This window comes from Tachysurus fulvidraco, chromosome 9, assembly GCF_022655615.1.
Source record: "Tachysurus fulvidraco isolate hzauxx_2018 chromosome 9, HZAU_PFXX_2.0, whole genome shotgun sequence".
In the NCBI taxonomy this organism is placed as follows: domain Eukaryota; kingdom Metazoa; phylum Chordata; class Actinopteri; order Siluriformes; family Bagridae; genus Tachysurus; species Tachysurus fulvidraco.
Genome location: NC_062526.1, coordinates 18,326,850 through 18,345,849, shown reverse-complemented (window position 1 = coordinate 18,345,849; position 19,000 = coordinate 18,326,850). Strand labels below are relative to the sequence as shown.

Sequence of the window (19,000 nt, the reverse complement as noted above, 5' to 3'; positions counted from 1 at the left end):
ATTTACAGTTTCTAGTGTTTAAAAGTGGTGTTTAAATCTTCCCTTGAGGAAAACTGGAGCTCTTCATATATCAGCAGCTTTGAGGAACCTGGACTGTTCTGCTGGGAGGTGAAGCTGATGGCTGACTGAGAAACAGAACATTACAGTTTTCTTTAATAAGGATTTAAATAAAAACCACCATCATCATCTACTTACTCAGAAAAGTCCAAACTTTTGTCACTGGTGTTAAACGACAGACAAAAAAACTACAACAGCAAAAAAAAAAAATTGGCTTGAGGTTTTTTACACACACATACACACACGGTCAGTCCTGACTTGAGTGTGACCTCTGACCTTTAGGTGATAAGTTAAGCTGTGCTTTCTCTGTCTGCTCTCAGGGCACTTCGGTCATCACACAGCTCATCGCCATGGTCACACATCTCCTAAATGACAGCACAAAGGCCATCGCCATAGAAACCTGACTCTCAAATGACCATAACAGGGGTCATCGCTATGGTCACACACCTCTTAAATGACCATCAGAGCCAATAAACACTGCTAAACACACACACACACACACACACACACACACACACACACACACACACACACACACACACACTTTGATGAGGGTTTTCCGTTTACTACCAGGTAAATATTTGTATTTTTTTTATATTTTCAGGCCTGCAGAGACTCCTCTACCATTGCCTCATCACCCATCTTTACTCCCACATGACCCACGTCATTGTGTTTCTCTTACAGAATCTGTTACTGAGTGTGTAGTGTGTAATAAACTCGCACAACTTTCAGAATGGGGGCACGGTGGCTTAGTGGTTAGCACGTTCGCCTCACACCTCCAGGGTCAGGGTTCGAATTCCCGCCTCCACCTTGTGTGTGTGTGGAGTTTGCATGTTCTCCTCGTGCCTTGGGGGTTTCCTCCGGGTACTCTGGTTTCCTCCCCCGGTCCAAAGACATGCATGGTGTATCCTGGACAGAGTGCCAACCCATCGCAGGGCACACACACACACATACACTCTCTCATTCACTCACACACTGACACACTACGGACAATTTTCCAGAGATGCCAATCAATCCTATCAATCTATCTATCCTGCCTTGATGCCCGATGACGCCTGAGATAGGCACAGGCTCCCCGTGACCCGAGGTAGTTCGAATAAGCGGGAGAAAATGAATGAATAAACTTTCAGAATGTTTGTGTTGATATTTTAATAAGAAAAAGTCCTACACGGATCCAATAAATAAGAAATTGACAACAACACTGTATGAACAGAGACTGCACAGAAATATAAACAATCTTTGGATAAAAAATTATTTCTGTTCAATAAATTAACAAATAATTTAAAAAATAATGATCATTTACTGAGTCATCAAGATAATGGTCTTAAATCTGAAAGAGGAATAAATACAAATAAATAATTTAGCTTTACAAAGAAAATGTTTTTAAAAGTCATCAAAGAACTAGTTTTTTCTTTAATACAAAAAAATCCATAATGAGAATAAATAAATGCCATAAATACTAAATACCAAGTTCTAAATGATGCAGGAGGATCAGATCGGATCACAGATCGGATTTAAACCTGGTGTAGATTCGACAATCAGAAACCTTACTGAATTTTGCATTTCTCGAAACATTCTTCAAAGCAGCTGCAACATTACCACAAAGTTTACAAAAAGCAGTGTGTTAGAGTTTCAGACTGTCGAAGGTCCAGTTCCAGCACTGGGTCTAGATTCCTCCTTATTAAACTGGGGTTCTAGAATCTCTCTGTGTGTAGTGAAGAGCTTCTAGAGTCTGTGTGCATTCGCATGAGCTTCTAGACTCAGTGACTACACAGAGGTTGTGTTTGTGAGGTTCCAGGTTTTCTACAGAACTGCACAAGTTCTAGATCGTGTCTGTAAAATATACAGCAGTGGTTCCATGTTCATTAAAATGACTTTATAATGTTAAAGGTTCTAGATTGTGTCTGTAGTCCTAGCAGATGATCCTGATGATTGTGCAAGGTATGCTGAGATCTTCTGGAAAGTATTAAAGGTTCTAGTGTAGTCACAACACATGATCTAGATCTGGTCTGTGAAACAAATACACCAACTCTAGATCCTGTATCATCAGTGCAGATTAGGTTCTTTATGTTTTCCAGGCCATGCTGGTGGTTCTACCAGGTCTCTGCACTGTCACTGCTGGATCCAGGTGAGTGTGTTTCTGTGTGTGAGCTCAGGTTCCTCATGTTTCCCGTGATGAGCGTGATGAGGCTGGAGGGTGAGTGCTCTGTCGCTCCATCGCTCTGGTTCTCCAGCAGTGTGAGCAAGAAGGTGATGTACCGCATGGCCAGTCTCAGGATCTCGTTTTTGCTCAGCTTCTTTTCAGGAGGATGAGTCGGGATGAGCTTTCTGAGTTCCGCAAATGCTGTGTTAACGCTCTGCTGACGCCAGCGCTCACGAGTGTTACTGAGCACCTTACGCGTCATGCTGGAGCAGAGAGAGAGAGAGAGAGAGAGAGAGAGAGAGTGAGAGAGAGAGAGAGTGAGAAAGAGAGAAAGAGAGAGAGTGTGTGTGTGTGAGAGAGAGAGAAAGAGAGAGAGAGAGAGAGAGTGTGGGTGAGAGAGAGAGAGAGGGAGAGAGAGAGAGGGCATTGTCATTACTGTACTGAGAGATTAGTCTGTTGTTTTTCTGCATCATTAAATGAAAAGAAGCTCAAGGTCACGTGTAAATTCATAAAGTTCTAGATTTCTTTGTTTCATGAACGTCAGCAGATCAAGATTTAATCTGTAAAACTGATTCCAGAATTTGCCCATCAGACATGATATTGTCTGTGAAGTTGCACCAGAGGATCTAGATGTTGTGTGAAAGAACAGCTCCAGGGTCCAGATAACAACCTTCACATCTCTAATATCACATCAGAAGCTCCATTTATGTTTGTAAAATTAGAACAAAAGATCTCAGAATTTGTCTGTAACATTATCAGAGGCTCTGAGCATCGTCTGGAAAAATGAGAACAGGTTTAATAATAAATAATAAAATCATATAAAAACCCCTATATTTCTATAGTTACAATTTACTAGATATCTGGGATTTCTTACCTGGCAGTCTGCTGTCTCAGAAAAACAGTCTGTTCACAAAACTGTGAGCTTCAGAGAGACTCGGTCAGTGTGTCGTCTCACTGTGAGCTTCAGAGAGACGCGGGTTAGTATGTCGTCTCACCGTGAGCTTCAGAGCTGTGACTCAGACATACTCTCAGAGAAGAGAAAGAATAGATGGAGAGGGAGGGGAGATACTGAGGGAAGGAGGGGGAGGACGGCAGTACGAGTGAAGGCGTATGAATTTTACAGCTGTATTGTATACATCCAGACAAACACACACTCCTTACACACACACTCTCATTTCCACCTGCCAGTAACTACACTACACATTAACACACGTGTCTCCAGCTGTTTCTCTTTAATCTCAGTTAACTCTGTTTACCATTTTAACACTTTAACTGGTTTAAATAGCTTAACCAGTATAAAGTGTTAATCCTGTTTTAAGGCGCTTTTTTGTTCGACTCCACATGATGCTGTTTCCACACACAGTGGAGAACGTTCTATTAGCACTCGAGCATTTCATTCATACTGTTTATAGTGTAAACACTGTTGAGCTTCTAGACTGTGGTACGACACCTTTGAGAATTTGTTTATTTGGTTAGAAGCAGTGATCAATAAAACTGTGGTTAAAGCCATACAGTTTATAAAGTTAATTCAAGTCCACATGAAGACGTCACTCAGCACTGTAGGGACGTGACAGACGATTTAGGAGAACAGAGGTCTGAGGTAAACACACATTCACACACATCTTATTACTTTGGCTTTAAAACGTTTTCCAGTGAAACACAAAGCTGTGTGTGTGTGTGTGTGTGTACCCTTGCTGTCCACCTGCTAATAATTCTGTCAGTGAAAGACTAAATGAGAACTGTGACATCATCTTGAGCACAGCTTCTGATTGGCAGATCCTCTTTGAGAGCGTAAGACTCAGGGTTTATCAGCTGTGTGTTAATCTCCTTTAGTGTGACTACAGGGCTACACATAAATTACACACTTATTTAAAAATACACACAAACCTGAGGGTTTAAAAAAGATGATGCATAGTCTCTCTCTCTCTCAAGCTTTTTATTTAAGATGACATTTTATTATGATCATATAGACTGAAACAGCTTTTAGAATATTTTAAGGTTTTCTTATTTCTCAACCTTGAACAGTCTTTAATAAGATATTAAATTTTCAGGTTCACTCAAAAGTTCAGGTTCAGTCTGTACTCTCACATCCACTTGCTAGTTATTTGGGTTTCTACCTGCTGTAATAATCAGCTAATTCAACATAGAACATTGCAGCTAGCTGCAGTTTAGCAGTAACATGATCAATAGGAATGTTTAATACACTTAAGCAAAGCTCTCTCTCTCTCTCTCTCTCTCTCTCTCTCTCTCTCTCTCACACACACACACACACACACACACACACACACACACACACACACACACACACACACACTACAAGATATTACTGATAAATATTGATCATTCAGTACCAGTTCAAATTAAAATAAACTATTGACTCATTATGGAAAATGTTTTTCCAGCAAACTACAATATTTCTTCTGGATGTCTGTCTTTCGTACTCTGTCTCACACTCTTTCTTTCATTGCCTCTCTTGAAGTCTCTCTCCTCTTAGATCTGAAGCGTCTGTCTAGCTGAAGACATTGTGTGTGTTTTCTCCTCTAAGCGCTGGAGTGTTTTTGTAAAAAGTCTCTCGGATTTTCTGGGATTTGCATAATGGGATTATGGCGGGCAGGCAGAGTGTATTCTCTCCCTCTCTCTCTCACACACACACACACACACACACACACACACACACACACACACACACACACACACACACACAGCACCTGCATCGCCACCCATTTAGAGCTTAAATAAACTTTTACTAAACACATGGCTCATCGTTCTCCTCGTTAAACTCCACACATCTTCTGTCTCTCACTCACTACAGTCACATTTCAAACTTCAGTGAAAAAGTCAAACCTCTGATCTACAACATCGATCCAATACATAACAAGAAAACAGAACAGTCATTCAAAATAAAAAAGGAAAGGATTTGCCCTGATGGTCTTTGTCTTTGGATCTGAGTTTAGAGAAGGTGATGTATGACATCTGCTAATATTACACCAGTTACACCAATTCTCAAGTCAAGAAAGATTTGGGAAAGCTATAAATGAAATGGTGATCAGTAATAATTTTAGAGGATTCACCACAGAGCCGAGATGCTAATTCCTGAACTAACCATTAAAGTGTTAATATCTTAAGATGTCCTACTAAGTTTTGTTACTTGTGAAACCTCTAATCTACAACATCCTACGGAATGGTGTGCTGGGGATTGTGCTGTTCTCAGGGTTACTGCTTCAGTAAGTTTTAAATACCTTTTAAACATTGGGCCAAATAAAACTTTTTACCGTGTCCACACAAGACCAAAAGCCTAATAAACTCAAAACTGTGAGCTGAAAAGTTCCACAAATGGATCACAATTATAACCCACTTAAGTAAAAACATTAATACTCCAAAAATGTAAAGAATAATATATTTGCACTCAATCCCGACTTAGGTAAAGGTCCATCACTGAGGTAAAGGGCTATTTCTGAGGTAAAGGTTTATTGCTGAGCTATAGGTCCTCATCACTTTACCTTTACCTCATCACTGAGGTAAAGGGCTATTTCTGAGGTAAAGGTCCATCACTGAGGTAAAGGGCTATTTCTGTTGTGAAAGACTCACTGAAGTACCACACACACACACACACACACACACACACACACACACACACACACACACACACACACACACACACACACACACACACACACACACTTACTTCATTCCACAGATTTGTGCCTTCACTGTCAGATGTACAGATATCTAAGAGTTCTGATGATGGTGTGATAGAGGAGGAAATGTTTTGTCCTCTGATCTCTGAATCCATTTTGTGTAATTCTAAATATCTTGTGAGATCAACCTATGAGATTATCACACTTAGGTAGAAAGCTGTGTCTAAGCAAACTGACTGCATTTTCAGGTGTGTGTGTGAAAATAAGGGAAAGTAAAAATAAGGGAAAGCTCTGCAGTAAAATTGTACTTCTCCATTCTACACACACACACACACACACACACACACACACACACACACACACACACACACACACACACACACACACACACACACACACACACACACACACACACACACACACACACACACACACACACACACACAAATATGTGGGAAAGCCTGCAAGCTGCTGTTAAATCTATTGGTTTGTGAGCAGAGAATGAAAGACACAATAAAAGGTCAGATTTAAACAGCATGTGTGTTTCTCACAGTCTGAGAGAGAGAGAGATAGAGAGAGAGAGCGAGAAAGGCATTGTCATTACTGTACTGTCAACTCTACCATTTAAAGCCTTTTGTTCAGCAGATACAGTGAGCGGGGAATGTAAACACACATTCAACTGAACAGCAGTGGGAATCATTTCGAGAGAGAGAGAGAGAGAGAGAGAGAGAGAGACTTGCAGGAGTATAAACTGCAAAAGAAAAACAGAGAAAATAGTGCATAATAAGAATGAAAGAAAAGGATGAATTGAAGGGTTTTGAGGAAGTGTTTCGTAGTATTAATTATAAGACAGAGTCCCACAGGCAATGCCAAGGATGAGAAATTGTTGAAATGAAATGAGAGAAGGAGAAAAAGAGAGGGATTGTGATGTCCCATGGGAGTAACTGTTGTTCTGGTTCATTCCTCCGAGGACCTGAAGTGAGACTGCTGCTCTCTCTGATAAGCACAAACTCTTCCTCCCTGTCTGTCTCAATCTCCTGTCTTCCTCTCTGTCTCTCTCTCACTCCGTGTCTGCCTGGTACAGATAAGGAGACGAAAATTAACTGCTACCTTTCCTACACACACACACACACACACACACACACACACACACACACACACACACACACACACACACACACACACACACACACACACACACACACACACACACACACACACGCACACACGCGCGCACGCACACCAGGAAAAGTCATTGCTTCAGAATGTTTAGATTAAATAGCAGTTAAACGTCTAAACAGTTACTGTAAATAACTGAATCACTCAGTGGAACTTTATATGTTTTAATTGCCCAGAAATCATAGAACATAGATCTTCAGAACAGAAATAATCCAATTAATAATAACCGTATTAGAAAAAGAACACAGGGATCCAGTTTAAAGTGACTTTACCCATCACACATTTCTCATGATAATCCTCAACAAATAAACCCTACTGAAATCCCCTTAGAAGCTAAAAAGAAACTTTTTTTTCCATGACTATTTTAATAACAAACAGTATTAATATTAAACTGAAGTTCGTTTAGAACGCCGTGCTTATTCGTTTGTGCTCTAATTCACATGCAAGAAAAGAGAAGAAATTCTGATTACAGTTAAGGTTGAAGAAAGTAAATGAAGCTTTATAGTATTTATGTGGATTAACTATGTGGATGCCTGTGTACTGCAGCTTCACTTCACACAGATCCGCCGTCTTATCCCTTTCTTGATCTGCACTGCTAGTTTCCACAGAGCGATGCTGTGTCTCATCTCTATATTTTGAAGATCCCTCAGACAGTCGACGGCCTTCTCGTTGATCTCTCTGTATTCCAGGAAGGCTTCAAATGTTTCCAGAACTCTGTGCAGGGGACAGAAACATCACACAGTAAAATGATCAATAAAATCCAGCCTGCTGACTCAAATCTCACACTGGCAATCCTAATCCTAGAGCACTGACTCGGTACCTCAGCTAACATTATTTGTGATTTATGAGGGCTTCCTGAAACAGACTACACCCATCAAGTACATCAAAAACCTCTTGGCATTTGTTAATCATTAAAAAGCTACGTTCACATGTCTCATGAAGTCAGTGTCCAAGTGTTTTTCCTGGAGCACGTATGAGGTTTAATTTTTGGTGTCTACATGAGAATATTTGTGCTAACAATCTTAAGCCTTAAAGCAGATGTTTATTGTGGAGTTTTTTTTTAAACAAAGTACAACAGCATCACTGACTAGTGTAAAATAAAGTAGTACAGGAGAAGTGAGGCTGGGGCTGATTCAGTGACCGGCGTGTTATGTGACAAATATTCACTAATTCATTCATGGACAGTGTGTGTTTTATGTTGGTGATTTAGTGTTCAATATGTTCTGCACATTCAGTACTTTCTGCTCAGCTACTTGTGTTGTGTAACATTTAATAAAATAAAACACCCACGTCCAGTTTGGACGGACATCTTTCAGCTTGATGTTCAGGATCACATAGTGAAGCTCGGTGATGAGGACGTCCAAGTTAGTGATGTTTGCCAGAATTGTCTTATTTTCATTATTCTGGTCGTCTGTGAACATCTCATGAAAACTGCGATCCTCAATCATGATAAAGGGATTCTAGTTAAAAGTTACAAACAAAATTAAGCGGTTACAATCTTCTGCAAAGTTCAGAAAACTCAGATTAATTTATTACTCAGAGTAATAAAGATTTATAAAGAATCTTATACATTCAGATAATACCCAATAGATAGATAGTATTCTGTTAGTATTCTACAGAACTGCTGTTCTGACTGCTAATGACTTTAAAGTATAAACATATTGAACATTACTTGAGTTAACAATTCAGTGCTACATAATGAGGACAGACACTAAAAACAATTTAGAAATGCAGCCTTCACAGAAAAAAAACACCTACAGTACAATGATAGAAAAGTGAATGGTTAATTCTACCTGATTCATCTTGATGAGCAGTGATGACTGTCTCAGTGATAATGCTTCCCACAGATCCTGGATGTGCTTCACCTGGCTGGATCTCAGCACCTGAAACAAAATAGAAACTCAAATAAAATTTAGAATAAAACATTGACCAGCCATAAGAGTAAAACCAGTGACAGGTGAAGTAAGTAACACTGTCACTGTTGTTACAGCAAGAGTAGAAATCTTTTACATTTGTAAGACTTTGACAAGGTTCACATTGTTATGTCTAGACGTCTGGGTCAAAGTTTCTCCTAAGCAGCAGATCTTTTAGGGTGTTCCTGCTAATCAGTGGTGAGAAACTACTAAAAGTCTCCATGGAAGGACAGACAATGAACCAGAGACAGGGTCATGGACTCCCAATGCTTATTGATGTGTGTAGAGTCAAGGCTAGCTCATCTGCTCCGATCCCATACAGGACCAACAGGAGTTAGATCACAGTATCACAGCTCACTGTGTATGGAGCTGTGTAGCTTCAGAGCGTCAGAGTGACCATGCTGTCTTCTGTACACCACTGGACATGTGAGAATCAGATCTGGACCATGGTGCACGTAGAAGAAGGTGGCCTGGACTGATGAATCACATTTTCTTTACATCACGTGGATGGCATGCGTGTGTGCGCATCGCTTACATGGGGGAGGAGCCAGTGAAGGCAATGCAGCAATGGGGTGGTGTGGGAGAAATACAGAAGGTTGAAAACTAGTCACACAGCTGCATTAGAGGTTAAATTGCACATGTAGACCTGCCAGGATGACAGGAGACTGAACAAGCACCTGAAGGGCCTGTGTAGATTAAAATGGATGAATTCTTCTGATTTGATAAAGGCAGTGTTGTAATTTAACGGAGTAAAAATACTTTGTTACTGTACTTAAGTAGAAATTTCACGTATCTGTACTTTACTTCGCTATTTAAATTTGTCAACTTTCACTTTTACTCCACTACATTTCCTAGATAAAATAAAACTTTTACTCCGCTATATTCCCACTAAGCATCTTCTTTACTCGTTACTACAAAATAAAATCAGAAGAAATGTGTGTGACTGCAATAAGGGAGGTTTGGCGAATCACTGCTCCTAGATTGCATTACGCAACTCCGCACGCTCTACGGAGACGCACAGGCATGCGCAGCGTGCACGCGCAGTCAGAGCTGGGGCGTTTATCTATAACGTTAATCGTATGTAAGCTGCAAATACGGCAACCAAAAGCAGTGAAATTTCACTATTCTTATTACCAAAGTTGTAGCACAAACAAAATATTAATGCAAACAATCCATTCAATACTAAATAAAATAACATTTATTGATTTGGTCTTTGTCCTGTGAATATTTGTTTATTAATGACTGCATTCATTGCACACACTGTTTGTAGAGAATGCACACATACACGAACTGATTTGATTCAAGACTGGCATCATTACATCATGCATAAAATGTTGGTGTCCACTTTTGCCATTTAATAATACCATAACTTTTGGCTTACTATGTAGTCATATAATATATAATATAAAACTCTTGTTTTAAATTCTCACTCAGGGCGATGAAATCCTAGAACCGCCCCTGCACTTATGCCTACCGAAAAATCACTGAAATTTCACTTTTACTTCAAATACTTAAGTACATTAAATATCAGAAAATGACTTGATACTTAAGTACAGTAAATATCAGATAATTTAAGACTTTTACTTGAGTAATATTCTAAAAGGTGACTTTCACTTCTACCAAAGTCTTTTTCTAGTACGATACTTGTACTTCTACTCAAGTATTGCTTTCTAGTACTTTATACAACACTGGATAAAGGACACATCAAAATGAGCGTGTCAGATTAGCAGTGTGAGGAAAAGGACAGCAGATTGTCTGAAGAGGAGATCAGTGAGTTGCACAGGGAGACCACAAGAACGTGACATGGGGATGAATCACCTGGGATGAAGAGCAGTTAGGTTTTGCTGAAAACCACCTAAATAAACATTGTTGCAGTGCATTGTCCACCCCTTCATGGTAATAGTGTACCCTAATGACACTGTCCTCATGGTTCAGGAATGGTTTGAGGAAACATGGTTTAGGAATGGTTTGAGGAACATGAGAAAGAGTTGAAGGTCTTGACTTCCAAATTCCCCAGATCTCAATCCAATCAAGGATTTATGGGATGTAGTGGACAAAGTCTGATACATGGAGCCTCCACCTTACAATGTACAGGACTTAAAGGATCTGCTGCTAGTGTCTTGGTGTCAGATACCACAGCACACCTTCAGAGCTCTTGTGGAGTCCATGCCAGGCAGGTGCTTTTAATGTTATAGCTAATTGGTGTAAATGTACAGTACTGTCATTTATATCTGCTACTCTTGTATTATGAAGTATACCTGAAGTGTAGCACACAGACTTATAGTCATATAGTAGAGCTGAGATAATCCAGAGCCAGGCCAGGCAGCAGATCGACTGTCTGCTAGCCAATGATGGTTTGTGACATTGTATATGGTTTAGGGCACTATATAAATAAAAACCTAGAGAAACTGTAATACTTCTGTCATTCAATACAAGAATTTAAGTTATCAAGAAGTTTCCAACATAGAAAAAAAGCACTGTAGAAAAAGTGTAGAAAAAAGGGCTGCACCTGCAAGTTCAGTGACTGTGCTCTGTCGTCCAGCTTCAGGTCTTTCTTTACATACGCCATGAGCTTCTGCTCTGGTGCAGGAAATGACAGCTTCAGGAATCCAATAACAATCCGCAGGGTGGAGAGAGCTGCAGAAATCTCATTCAAAAACTGGAAATCATTCATGATGCAGTTCCTGTCGTTGGTTTTCAAGGGTTCCTGTTGAGGAAAAACTCAATTAGAGGCAAAAAAAACTCAATAAGAGGCAACAAATAAATAACGTTTTTGAGCATAATGATTTTTATCATCCACGTTTTTTAATAAAATGTCAGATAAACACTTCTACTGTGAAATGACCTTTGTTACTTAATCTTATTTTCAGAGTATTTAGTTTAGGATGCTGAGAGACGCCTGAGATAGGCACAGGCTCCCCATGACCCGAGGTAGTTCGGATAAGCGGTAGAAAATGAATGCTGAGAGACATTCATCAAGAGACAACAATAAATAAAGAATGACATGACTGTCATAGTGCTTCTCTTTATTATAATAAAACATGAACCATTAAATGTAGAGCGGTTATCATTTCATACCAGCTTGTCCTGCACTGTTCTGAAAAAGGCACGCAGCGTTGTTCCAGTGTCGTGTTTAAATAATGGAAGTGTCTGAAGGAGAAAAATGAGATGGGATGAAAAAAAAACCACATTATTAAAATAGTCTAATGTAAACAGTTACAGTCTGAATAATAAAACAGCTTTTTAACTAAACCTCAACAATATGCCAAACATTTATTCTGATTATTTCACATCAATATCAAAGAACAACAAATCCGTTTACACTCCGTTGACACTGGAGGGTCCTACCACTCATGATACAAAAACATCTCCTTACAGAAAATATCACCATATCTACAATAAACATGTTTTTTAATCTGTTTATGTGGAGCTTCCATGTCCCTGTGAATGAGTTATTGCTAGATAATCCCAAGCTGCTGTTCTAGAGAATGAATTCACACCTGATGACTTGTCTCAGTGTAGGTGCAGAAAACAGTCATGTGTTCCTGTGCTAGGTTTTTTCAGCATGTGCTGGAGGTGACACTGGATAATGATAATGATCCATGTTGAAGCAAACTGAGTAACTTTATGGTGGGGTGATCAAACTTTACACAGCACTGTATCTTATTTTCTGAAACCTGAAAGCAGCTTTAAAAATTGCTTACAGTGACTTTTATCATGGGTTTCTCTTTGAAGAATCGATCTATTATCTGCCGCTCCACAGTTTGAAAGTTATAGTTGGTGCTCTGTTTACCGTCCTCGTACACCATGTGGTCGATGTTTGAAATGGCAATAGTGAGGAAGTCTTGCTCAGGAACACAAGTGATGACATGGGAAGGCTTGAGCTCCTGAGCAGTGATCACCCTTAAACAAAGAAACAATGATGATGATGATGATGATAATAATAATAATAATAATAATAATAATAAATAGGAAAACATTACCATGATGTTATAATGTGCCACGTTCATAATTATAATGACAGCAGTGAATTTTAATTATTGAACAGAAATGAAATATAAAGATGAATAATGACTATTATAATACCAAACTACTAATATAATATCTGTCATGACGGGGGCAGGAAGCAGACCCAGACGCAGGATAGCAGAACAAAACAGGGTTTAATAACAAAGGGAACACGAAACATGACACAGACTGAAGACAAGACAGGACAACAGTCAGCACAAGGCAACGCGGCACAATTAAATACACAAGACAATCATGACACAATGAGGAGCAGGTGTGGTGACAGGAAGGAGCAGACGAAGGCGGGGCAGACACGTGACGAGAAACAAACAAAACTGCACATGGCCAAAGTCCGAGCTGAATCATGACAATATCAAACTACCTAAAATCTTATTTAAAAAAGAAAGAACAACAAAGAATCGACTAGAATATTGTTTCAAACAAACAGAAAAGAGCTATTGAATTAAATTAATTGTGTAGATTCAGGGTGATTTGGATCACAGTAAAACTGGTCTATAATAAGGTGTTTAATTTACCCCTAGTGGTGAAAAGCATCAAAACTATTCTCTTCTAGAACGTACTCCTTTTCTGTTACACACACAGTGTGAGTTCCAGTGCAGATGTAACAGTGTACCTGTCTGCCGTCGGGTTGGTCTTTTCTATGCACTTGTTGTGCATCTGTACGAGGTACTTTGTTATAATCTGAGCCACGGAGCCTTCTGTTGGTAGGAGGTCCAGGATCGTTAAGTCATCTTTTGCCTTCAGCTCGGCTGTTACCTGTGGGTCTAAAAAAACCAATGTCATGATGATTTAACACATTCTCAGGTCATTTTCTAGCCGGTGTATACACGTATACAACACACCTGGACCTATTTCATAGATTTACTCTTACAGTGGTGCAAAGATGAAATTTTAAAAAAAAATCTTACAATTAATTGCCGTTAAATGTTTCCATAACAGCTTCATAATTTCAGCACTTTCGCTGAAGTCCTGTTGTTCATGATCTAAAGAAGAAAAAAAAGACAAGATCATTAAAAACATAGTACAACAGTAATTACTAATAACAAACCTAAACGAATCACTCTCTACAATTCTCTTCATTAACTGTAAAATGTTTTATAGAAATATGTTAACACAGATTCTTGCCCCATTGTGTGTGTACATATCAAAGACAACGATCCACATCAGTTTACATCCATCTCACCTGCCACATTCTCCTTCCTGAAGGTGTTAATAGGCACATTATTGTAACACTGCAGATCCAGATTCATAAAATAGCACATCAGTTTCTGCTGAAGGCTCAGAACCTGAGGGAGATATCTGATGTGTCCAATGTGAACATGCTGTAAATACAAAAATAAATATAAATGGCTCATGTGGTGTTCAATCTTCTCTGCAATAGACTGCAGGGTTTTATTCCAACCAATCAGGAGCCACAGCTGCATCATAGTAACGGTCAGCTACTTTCTCTATATGCAGAGTTGTATGAATGATGTGTGAACAAATTATAATCACTATAATCATAAAACTCGTACGCTTTTTAGGAGTTCTGAGAGAAGAGGAACATTTTTCCTTTCATCTTCCTGCTCAATTAAGTGACTGAAGCGCTGGATGGTCATCCTCTGTGTGAAGCTCCACATGATCGGAAGGTTGAACAATCCAGAGGTAGGCAGGTCCGTCAGTGCTGGCTCCTTACTGTAGATCATCTTTTCCAAAGTACCCAGGCCTGCCAACCTCAGCATATTACTCTGAACCTCCAATAGCTGTGTCTCAAAATTCTTCAGAAACATCACAAATTATATTAAGATTCAAATCAAAAGATTGTTCAATTGCAATAATATTGTTTATCATAAAGGGTTTGTAAATAAAAATAAAAAAGCACTCTGATAACCATCTGGTAAAAAAGTAAACTAAGTTCAGTCTTAGACTCAAAGTGAAAGTGAAATTTTACCTGAAAGAAGGCCTGAAGTCTTTGGTGAATGACTTTCTCCCATTCCTCCCGTTTTTCCTCACTGTCTGTTATTTGGATCTGAAGGTTCGGCTCTGAATGAGAGCAGCACACAGTTACAAGTTTTTGTCCTTTCAAATACTGAGATTAAAAACCCCCTACTTGGATTGTATTAGCTTTATATGGAGATACACTGTCTATGTGAGATATCATAAGCAATACTAAAATCCACCATGTCAGGAATTTGTTATGTTATGATATTACAGCCTGGGACAGCCAGAAATCCTTCAGTCTTTATTTTGTTATGAAGAAACCTTTTTATTTGTCAAAAGTCAGTGGTCTGTTCTCTAATGAATAACCAGGTCTCAGATGAGCTTCAGTTTGCTGTTTCTATGACGTCTGGTTCATCTCAAAGTTTCTTCACAGCACTGGTTCTTCTGATTTACTAACTCATTACCAATAATATTATAAATTACTGTAGTTCTCCTGCAGTGTAGAGATGGAGACTTCTCCTAATGGGCACTGATGCAACAATTATGTTCATTAAAAAAATAATGGCGAGCAGAGAAACATGAGATATTACCAGAGGAGCTCTCCAAGATGAACCTCAGAAACAAGTGGACGGTCATCTCAGCATCTTGCTCACTCTTTCCTAAAGCTTGGGCGAGCAGCTCAATGTCCTTCTGAAGGTGGTCAAAGAGGTGCTTCCTGATATTCAGTGCTCCTTGTGGCATCTCCGTGAGATTCTGAACATCCTGAACAACACCAACACAGGAACATCACACAGTTCAACATCTCCTGTTAAAACCACCAGCACTACGAAATTAACCATTAAACCATTTGCTAAATGATAAACTAGCTAATTAACCCTCTAATAATCATTTGATTACAACTTAAATATTTGTGGGTCCTTGGTTATTTTGTAGAACTTTTTTTTTTTTAGAACAGTTGTATACCTATTTTTATTTTAATTTGGAACATACCTCAGTGTGTTCAGTTGTACCCCAGATCATGGAGGAGTGTATTAAAGCTCGCACCAAGTGGAGGTTAGCGCCATAAAGACTTCTCTCTCCAACCTGCTCCTTCCGTCTGCTAGGATCACCGAGGTTGTGACCTCTTCCGCTGCCCTGTACATTACTTATTTCAACAAAAGAGCCCTTGTAATTAAACCAAATAAAAATTATAAAATTACTAAAATCACCAGATGCAATCACTCATAAAATGCAAATGTTTTTTAATTCTTAGTTTTCATAAAGTTGTTGTTAAAAAGCATTTGGCGCATGGCATTAGGTAAACATCATGGGTGTTTTGGATCAATTCTGGTATTAAGCTGAGTACTGCAAACTAAAGCTCTTTATATTCATGCATTTAACATTTACCTGAACTCTGTGAAACCTTCTACTGGTATGTGTCTCTCACCACCAACTTTACTGCCACAGTTAGCACACACTGATGTTACATATGGTCTCCCACACTAGGTTAAAAGCAAACAATAATTCATGGTGTTATTACAGTACAAGATGAAATATGAGCAAATTTCAAAAGCAGTATTTGAGAGATGAAGTCGATACTCACATTGCCAATTAAAACAGGTTCTCCACAAACACACACTGGGGAGAAAGAAAATTCATTCATAGAAGGAAAAAGAAACTACTGTGAACATGAGGAGCATTGAGTTCTGATACAGGAAATGAAGACAAGGAACACCCTTGAAGTCCAAAATCAGCTTAAATAGTGAGAAGACAGGGAGCGTAGTTGAGCACAGATTCCATTAAAATACAAACTTATTAATTCAATGACTGAAAAACGAGGAAAAATTGGACCTCACATAGCACCTCACATTGAGATGTTAATCACTTCTGACTGCCCATCACACAGCTACCGCTCCATAACGGGGCATCGGACACACATTATAAACATAGTGTAGTGTGCACTTTATAAATATAATATGGATTTGGATACATCAATTAAAGCAGATAGAAACCTTACCCCATATCTTCAGATTTTCTGCTTGAGCTTCGGATTTAAAGTTTTTAATCCAGACTTTTATTTCATTTACTGAGTTAGGCATAGTTGGGATGAAGGAATCCTGTACAACAGAAAAGTGTATGTTTGAGGAGAAAAGGAAACATTATCAATGTAGGCTTTACAGAAGTGTTTCGAGCAAGCTGTATTCCTCACTGCTGTTTTATTCCACCAGAACCACACTGTGCAATCACTGCTTACACCCTCGAACCCCAATATTAGCTAGACTGGATATTGTAGGAATGTGTATTTCTGATTCTCTGTCTGTCTGACTCTGGTTTTTGGGAAAATATTGAGTTCCGTAAATCCATCAGTTTTTCACTATAATGTAATTTGTGCTGCTGCTACAGGATATTTTTGAAGACTTGTACATTAAATCAGTTTATTTTAATTAATTTATTTGAACTTATAGTGAATATTTAGAAATGTATTTTTGTCCTAATGTATTATTCTATTGAGCCTTGATGGTTTTGGTCAGATGGTTAGTTTTTAGGCATTTTAACCCTTATGTGTAAATAACCCAGTTGAATGTTTAGTGTTTCTATTTGACTGCTAACTCTAGTGTTAGTAATTCACTACAACATGCCTCTGGTTTTTAAAGCTCAAAAGATCAAGGTGCTCAGGTATAAGAGCTAGTGTAAGAGATGACAAATTCTGCTCTTGAGATTTGTTGGTGTTAACCCAGACAATAAACAGTGATTTTTGTTTTGTTTTTTTTAACAAAAATAGTGTCTAACTGACAGGACTCACTGTATGAAGATCATCACTTTCTCACATAATGTAGAAGATCTCAAAACCTGAACTTTGCACTGACAGGTAATTAGCCACAAAACTTTAAAACAACTGACGAAATTACTCTGTAAAGTACCGACCTTGCAGTTTCCTGGACTGAAGCACAGAGCATTTATCAGTTTCATCTCTGGTGCTGTAGAAATGTGTGCTACTAGGGCAGTGTGTAAGATAATCTGTGACAGACTGCAATCCCCAAGCTCTGATTGAGAGATTTTAACAAGCTGACCCCAGCTGGTGTCTGCGTTTGACTTCATCTTCATCTTCGTGATCTAAAATGAGTTACAGAGGAGTGTGTGTGATGTAGAGTCTATAAGATCATTAGTCAAGTTCCCTAATACTCAGATCATATGTTGTGCTTCATTCACATTATAAATGGCTTGAACTATGCAGCAAAGACATGCAACGACATAAGAAACTCCAGTTTAGATATATAGTTATCATATTAATACTCCTGATGATTAATGCAGAGTCATGGCAGAAGACTCTGTAGTCAATCATCATGCACTGATGTAAGTAAAAAAAAATAAAGAATTCTAAGTGTATGAACACTTCTCACCAGAGAGCCTGTACTGTCGGCTGAAGCTGTGTTCTGTGTGAGCTGCCTGAATGCAGCTAATGCCATACACACCCGGAAACATGCTCTGCCTTCAAACTCCTGGTAAATCAAACACATCATGATGTATATAGTCCGGTTATTTTCAAACAGCACATCAGCACATATACACAAAGATAACCATCACTAATTATTTTCTACACAAACAATAGAAACAAAACTAATAATTTAGATTATTACTATAATTACTATTATTATTTAAGTCCAAACCTGTGCAATCTCATGTGAAGGCTCTTTTAAAGCTCTGAACGAGTCTACGACTATCTTCTCATACATTTGTCCATACATCAGGAACTGATCCACTGCTCGTGTAGAGTCCTGTTAAATTGTTACATTGAGAATAAAATTACAGCTTTACAATAAAAAATGTTTCGAAATGTACAGATTATTTATCAAAAATAAACTTACATTCAATTTAATAATCATGACTGAAAGACAAAAATGTATGTTGTGTATGCTGTTCATTTGTTCCTTCATAACATCATGTTAATTCATTCCCAACTTCACATCTGATGAATTTCTGGAGAAGAATGTGCAGATTTGTACCTGTTCTTCTAACACCTCACTCGGTATAGTCCACTGAAACCTCTCACTCTGTCCCAGTTGATGGACCAGGCTGAATCCATGTGTCTCACAGATGTTGCGTAAAAGGAATATCTGTATCCACGGATTGTCCGTGTCAGA

General features: G+C 38.7%; 2 protein-coding genes across 2 annotated transcripts in view; both read right to left on the bottom strand.

Moving 5' to 3' along the window:
- Positions 1–1,210: 1,210 nt before the first annotated feature.
- tal2 (T-cell acute lymphocytic leukemia 2) lies at positions 1,211–6,209 on the bottom strand. The gene is made up of 2 exons (XM_027168183.2): positions 3,075–6,209; positions 1,211–2,463 (listed from the first exon to the last, which is right to left on the bottom strand). The coding sequence occupies exon 2, from the start codon at positions 2,460–2,462 to the stop codon at positions 2,151–2,153; it is 312 nt and encodes a 103-aa protein (XP_027023984.1). The 5' UTR covers position 2,463; positions 3,075–6,209; the 3' UTR covers positions 1,211–2,150.
- Positions 6,210–7,167: 958 nt separating this feature from the next.
- The window catches only part of LOC125138474 (E3 ubiquitin-protein ligase rnf213-alpha-like), a 102,648-nt gene continuing 90,815 nt past the window's right edge, over positions 7,168–19,000 (bottom strand). The window contains 3 exon segments of the mRNA XM_047818693.1: positions 7,168–7,731; positions 8,308–8,477; positions 8,811–8,900. Coding sequence (XP_047674649.1) covers positions 7,566–7,731; positions 8,308–8,477; positions 8,811–8,900 — 426 coding nt within the window. The 3' untranslated portion in view covers positions 7,168–7,565.

Bases quoted from the DNA above. Each gene is read 5' to 3' on its own strand.
- tal2 (XM_027168183.2), bottom strand. From the start codon at position 2,462: ATGACGCGTAAGGTGCTCAGTAACACTCGTGAGCGCTGGCGTCAGCAG.